Raw genomic sequence first — 5,970 nt, 5'->3', positions numbered from 1 at the left:
GCCTCCCGCCTCCTCTCCCCTCGGTGTCGGTCGGTCGGTGTCAAAACCCCCCGGAGCCCCGCCGTTAGCTTGTTATCTCTCCCTCCCCCTGCAACATGGCTGAACGGCTCAGACTCCCCGCCACACCGAGTCAGAAAGTCATTTCCCGGTGTTGGGATGACGGTGGGCTGTTGAGTCCCGCTTAACCGCCAATTTAGACATTTTTTCTAACGGATTTCTTTCTCCCCCCTCTCCAGTTACCGGGAATGGGGGCAGGTGTCAGGAGCCCAGCCGTTACCCCCTCCCCTCCTTCCCTCCCTCCCTCTCGCTCCCCTGCAACATGGCTGAACGGTAACCCGACCTCACAAGACCTCAAAAGTCATTTTCACGGGTCAGTTAGCATCGATAACCGGCCACTGCTAGCACACTAACCCGCCGCAGACGGGACAGACGGTTCTCTCGGAGCTCATCTCTCCTCCGTGACTTACCGGTACCGGGAGGGCAGGTGGCTGTGGTGGTGGTGGTGGTGCAGTCCGGGGCATAGCCTATATATAGACTATAGATTTCTTCCATGTTAAATTCCCTCTGTCTTTATCCCGCTCTCCTGACATTATCCCCTCGGTCTCTCTTCATTTACGGTGTGAAAGTAAAACAAAAAAAAAAGGAAATACGGTCAGGATCCGTATCTTCCCCGAGCCCGAGGATGACGGGTCGGTCACCGAGCAGGGCAGATGGAGGTTTCCGCCTCCTCTCTCTCTCTCTCTCTCTCTCTCTCTCTCTCTCTCTCTCTCTCTCTCTCTCTCTCTCCCTGTGTGTGTGTGTGTGTGTGTGTGTGAGAGAGAGAGAGAGAGAGATGCAGTGTGTCTGTCCACGCGCCGGATCACAGCACAAGGGCAGGACACGGGTGAACCCGGGCTCACGCGCCCGTTCCCGCGCTGGAGAATTTAACGTCTCAGAGAATCCTGCGTTTAAATTTAAACAGGTTTTTACCGAGTTTAGCAGAATATATAAATATATATACGTGTGGTGATCAACCAGTAGACCGCCTGTAGAGGAGAAACATTACTGCTCAGGTGAAGAAGAAGAAGAAGAAGAAGAAGAAGAGCTTCTGTAGATGTTGTGGCACTATAGCAACATGGCCGGATTAAACTTCTAGGAGGCTCCAGGGGCAAACATTTGTGGTTGGGCCCCTAGATAATAAAGTGACACCGGAACCGACGTTTTCGGGTTTAAAAGTAAGAAAACACGTTTACACTTCTAACGTCGCTATAACTAAATATTCAGCTAACAGCCTTTATTAGATAAGGACGATCGTTTTTTAAAAATTTTTAATCAGGCTTCAATGAACACCATTTCCCATAAGCCCCTTGGCGTTCGAGGGCTAAACATCACTGACGTCCGTTTAGCAGCGTCTACCAATAGAAACCAGCGGATCACCTGTTTACGAGCCACACTGGTGTAGTATCAGTAGCAGTAGTATACATGAGTACTAGTAGTAGCAGCAGTGATAGTAGAGTATTATTACTATAGTATAGTATTATTGTATCAGGCATTATCTCAATAGTACTTTTAGCAGTAATAGTTATGCAGTAAAAGTACAGTTGTGATAGTTATAGTATTAGTGAAAGTACTGGTAGATTTTCAGGTATTACTAGTAGTATTAGTGCAGAATCAAACAATAATAGTATCTGTAGAAGCAGCAGTAGTACATGTATGAGTACTGTAGTAAAAGTATTGGGAGCATAGTGGCAGCAGTAATAACTGGTAATGCAGTGGGAGATAGTAGTAGTAGTAGTAGTAGTAGTAATAATAATAGGAAGTAGTAGAGGTAGTTATAATAGAGGTAGTTAAAGTATTGGTGATGGTAGTAGAAGTCTGAGAGGTAGTGGTAATAGTAGAATAGAATAATAATGACAGTATTATCAGTAGTACCAGGTGAAGTACTGCAGTATTATCTGGCTACTGTAACCATGTTGATTAGTGCAGTGTCCTGATTGAGCCTGCAGGGGGAGACAGAGACAGCTGTTTCAAACTGACTGTTTAATATGCTGAGATGTTTCTTTATCACTCTCCTTCATTAAACTGTGTGTGAACTTAAAAGAAGGTATCATCAATAAAACACAATAAAATTCTCACTTAGGCCTTTTTTTCTTTTATTGTTCAAGTGTTTTCTACTTGAATGTGACAGAAAGAAGACGCCCCCTCCCCTCAGAAGGAATTCCTTTCAGTATTTAACATTCCTGTTCTTCGTGTGATGAATTCACCGCTCTCGACATGAGGCACTTTAACTACACACAAACTTGTAGAACAGGTTTAAAGTCTTTTTCCTTGATCGTGGTGCACAGGTGAGTTCTGTTCTTCACTTCGGACCGATGCTGGAAATAGAGATTGGAGGATTTCGTCTCGTACTCTCAGCAGCTCAACTGTAAAAATAAATCAGGCTAAATGACTTGTAACCAGTATGACTCATCTTCACCGGCGGCCCCGTCGTGCTCTCCTCCTCTTCATCACTCGTCAGCCTCAGCATCACAGTCTCTGCAGCAGAAACACACATTTTAAAAAAAGACCCATATTGGCCGATACACAGGTGTGTCAACAAATATACAGGCCGGTATGTTCTTACACAGCCCTGTAGAAACTCTTCTGGTTCATCATGTGCTCTCTGAAGATGTTGATGGCTTTAAACACATTCATCTTATTCTGGTGTTTCTCTATCACCTTTCTGAACCTGCCGCACAAAAACACACACACACAAACACACACAGAGCGAAAAATACCACCTTTACTTCCTCTTTTGTGGAAGGGAACAAGGCATTTTTATGGATAAGCTGCACAGTTGTTTGGAAATAAGTTCAAATTAGCTTCAACTTTTCCAGCTGCAACATTAAAGATTTCATACATCAATACTTATAATCCAGTAATATAACATTATTCTGCATAGAGTGTTTGGTACTTTAAGTAACAAGGGATTCTTTAAGTTCAATGCATGAGATTCACTTGTAACAGAGTCCGAGTCCTTCCGCTCTGCATCCTTATGACTACTTTAGAACAAGAAGGTGTCATGAAATGGGACTACTCAAGTCATTTAATGATTCACCACATTTCCACGGCTGCACCACAGTGATGTCACCGTATCTAACACGTACCTGTGGGTCCAGGCGACCTCCCTCAGACTGTCTTTCCACCAGTCCCGGTAGATGTAGTCGCCCACAGACCCGGACACCTGCCGGGGCCGGGGCCCGCGCTCGTCGAGGAGCAGCTCCGTGGCCAAGAAGCTACGGAGGCGGGCCCGAGCCGACAGAGCCACCAGCCAATAGACCGGCTCCTCCAAAACCACAGAGTGGAAAGACTGAAGCGACAGGTAGAGCCACAGTGGGGCGAATGGAGGAGGAAGCCTCTGGAGGACGAGATCAGGAAGATTTGTTTGGGTTTTTTTACATGACACTATTTTTAAATGAGCCACTGCAACTCGTTCGTTTGGAGGAACTTTTTCTGTGCATGTGTCATTTTTTCTAATCCAGCACAAACTCAGCTTTAAGTCTGACATTTTAACAAAGTAAACAAGCAAACAAGAAAAATGACAGGGATTTAAAAATATTTGGTGATAATCACTCAAAATATTCTAAAAGAACAGTTCAAGGTTGGTTTCAATATGTTTACACTCATTCCATCTCGTTTCATGTACGGCTGTAAATAAGTTTGAAAATCAACAGTTAAAGCACATCTACACTTTCCACGGGTTTTCTTGTCTCATCTCTAGATGAAATATAAAAAAAAGCTATTTTAACAATAATAATAATGTCCTTCTGCTTATCAGTGGCCCATCATGCTTTGCAAACGCAGCCCGATGGGTGTGTCTCACCTGGTGTCTGCTGCTGTAGTGTTTAAATGTGTCCAGCAGCAGTGACCTCATGTCGTCTGCTTCCTGCGGACGACTAATCAGGGCCTTCGGGAAGAAAACGAGATGCTGACATCACCAACCAGTTACACCAGTTACACCAGTTACACCAGTTACACCAGTTCACCTCAGACACAGAGCGAGTATCAGGTCCCTCAAACCAGAGCCCAGATCAGTTTGTATAATTATACAGGGTCAGAAAAAGGGCCTCAGAGATTCATGTGTCCTCCAGCAACATGACGTGGGGACGACTCGCTTTCTTCACATAATGAATCCATCTCGCTCTTTACACTTCCTGTCTGGTTCTCTCCAACTTTTACTAAAACCTGTGGCTGTAAACAGCTGACGTCACCGAGCTGCGTCACGCAGCCTCGTATCAGCTGCTTCCAGCCCGTTATCCGTTTGCTCCTCTCTGTGCTCCAACACAGAGAATTAATACAGCTGAGTTCACAATGAAGCCGGTCTTCATCACTCACTCACTCACTCACTCACTCACTCACTCACTCACTCACTCACTCACTCACTCACGCTCGCTTTTATAGGCCGGACGCTGCTGCTGCAGTCCAGCCAAAAAACCAACAACAAAGAAAGAAAGGAAGGTGGAAAGAAAGAAAAAAGAAAAGAAGAAACAAAAAACAGAAACAAAGAAAGAAACCAACAAAGAAAGGAAGAAAAGAAGAAAAGAAGAAAAGAAGAAAGAAAGAAAGAATCAAAGAAACAAACAAAGAAAGGAAGAAAAGAAGAAAGAAAAAAGGAAGAAACAAAAACAAAGAAAAGAAGAAAGAAAGAATCAAAGAAAGAAAGAAAGAAAGAACAAAAGAAAAGAAGGAAGGAAAGAAAGAAAGAGAAAGAAAGAAACAACGAAGGGAAGAAAATAAGAAAGGAAGAAGAAAGAAAGAAAGAAAAGAAGAAAAGAAGAAACAAAGAAAAGAAGAAAGAAACAAAGAAAAGAATCAAAGAAAAGAAGAAAGAAAGAAAGAATCAAAGAAAGAAAGAAAGAAACAGAAACAAAGAAGGGAAGAAAAGAAGAAAAAAGAAAGAAAGAAAGAAAAAAGAAAGAAAGAACAATAGAAGAGAAAGAAAGAAAGAAAGAAAAAAGAAAGAAAGAACAATAGAATAGAAAGAAAGACAGAAAGAACAATAGAAGAGAAAGAAAGAAAGAAAGAAAAAAGAAAGAACAATAGAAGAGAAAGAAAGAACAATAGAAGAGAAAGAAAGAAAGAAAGAAAAAAGAAAGAAAGAAAGAACAATAGAAGAGAAAGAAAGAAAGAAAGAAAGAAAAAAGAAAGAAAGAACAATAGAAGAGAAAGAAAGAAAGAAAGAAAAGAAGAAAGAAAGAAACAGAAACAAAGAAGGGAAAAAAGAAAGAAAGAACAATAGAAGAGAAAGAAAGAAAGAAAGAACAATAGAAAAGAAAGAAAGAAAGAAAGAAAGAAAGAAAAGAAGAAAGAAAGAATCAAAGAAAGAAAGAAAAAAGAAAGAAAGAACAATAGAAGAGAAAGAAAGAAAGAAAGAAAGACCGTTAAGGCGGTGACCTCTGACCTCCACAGTGCTGCTGACTCTGCGCAGGTACAGCGCCTCCTGCTGGGTGAAGCTGGTGTAGCAGCGCTGCGTCAGGTTTCCGGACCGAAGCTTCCTGAGGAGGCGGGACGAGGAGAGGACGTCCTCCGCCAACCCGTGACTGTAACGCCACATGACGTCATACAAGCTCACCCCGGGGACCATGTCTGAGAGGGACGCACACACATTTTTCGCGCCACCAGCAGGTGGACTTGGTTTACGACCAAATACCGACAAAATGAAAGACGTTCCCATCAGCCTCAGCTGGACTTTGTGTTCAGTGCATTTTTACAACGACCAGTGAACTCACCTGGCTCCGCCTCTTCCCTGTTGCCAGGAGCGACAGTGTGACTGTAGCTGGAGGTAAACAAAGGTGATCACAAACAGTCACTTCACTCATCTGCAGGTTAATGTGCAGTGACGGGGTCAGTAATGAGGCGGCAGCTCACCTGGCTTCCACGGAGCAGATGTAGAATCTGAGCTGTCTACAGGGGGCGCTATGCAGCTCTGCACCTGAACACACACACACACAC

General features: G+C 43.4%; 2 protein-coding genes across 2 annotated transcripts in view; both read right to left on the bottom strand.

Moving 5' to 3' along the window:
• The window catches only part of LOC147817701 (uncharacterized), a 10,719-nt gene extending 10,013 nt beyond the window's left edge, over nt 1–706 (bottom strand). Inside the window, exon 1 of the mRNA XM_087169769.1 lies at nt 468–706. The gene's annotated coding sequence lies outside the window, so the exon portion shown is untranslated. The remainder of the gene's footprint in view (nt 1–467) is intronic.
• Nucleotides 707–2,108: 1,402 nt separating this feature from the next.
• On the bottom strand, nt 2,109–5,962 carry LOC111673194 (uncharacterized). The gene is made up of 7 exons (XM_023430874.2): nt 5,887–5,962; nt 5,748–5,794; nt 5,420–5,604; nt 3,842–3,925; nt 3,126–3,376; nt 2,603–2,707; nt 2,109–2,514 (listed from the first exon to the last, which is right to left on the bottom strand). The coding sequence occupies exons 3-7, from the start codon at nt 5,600–5,602 to the stop codon at nt 2,487–2,489; spliced, it is 651 nt and encodes a 216-aa protein (XP_023286642.1). The 5' UTR covers nt 5,603–5,604; nt 5,748–5,794; nt 5,887–5,962; the 3' UTR covers nt 2,109–2,486.
• Between the last annotated feature and the right edge of the window lie 8 nt (nt 5,963–5,970).

The sequence above is a fragment of the Seriola lalandi genome, unplaced genomic scaffold (assembly GCF_002814215.2).
Source record: "Seriola lalandi dorsalis isolate HSWRI2012SDOR001 ecotype SW California unplaced genomic scaffold, Sedor1 jcf7180002054913, whole genome shotgun sequence".
NCBI classification, from domain to species: domain Eukaryota; kingdom Metazoa; phylum Chordata; class Actinopteri; order Carangiformes; family Carangidae; genus Seriola; species Seriola lalandi.
This window is presented reverse-complemented; position numbering and strand designations above follow the sequence as displayed.

Bases quoted from the DNA above. Each gene is read 5' to 3' on its own strand.
- LOC111673194 (XM_023430874.2), bottom strand. From the start codon at position 5,602: ATGGTCCCCGGGGTGAGCTTGTATGACGTCATGTGGCGTTACAGTCAC. The intron at 3,926-5,419 runs GTCAGAGGTCAC...TTCTTCCCGAAG, and splicing joins GAGTCAGCAGCACTGTGGAG to GCCCTGATTAGTCGTCCGCA. The intron at 2,708-3,125 runs GTACGTGTTAGA...TTTGTGCGGCAG, and splicing joins GAGGTCGCCTGGACCCACAG to GTTCAGAAAGGTGATAGAGA.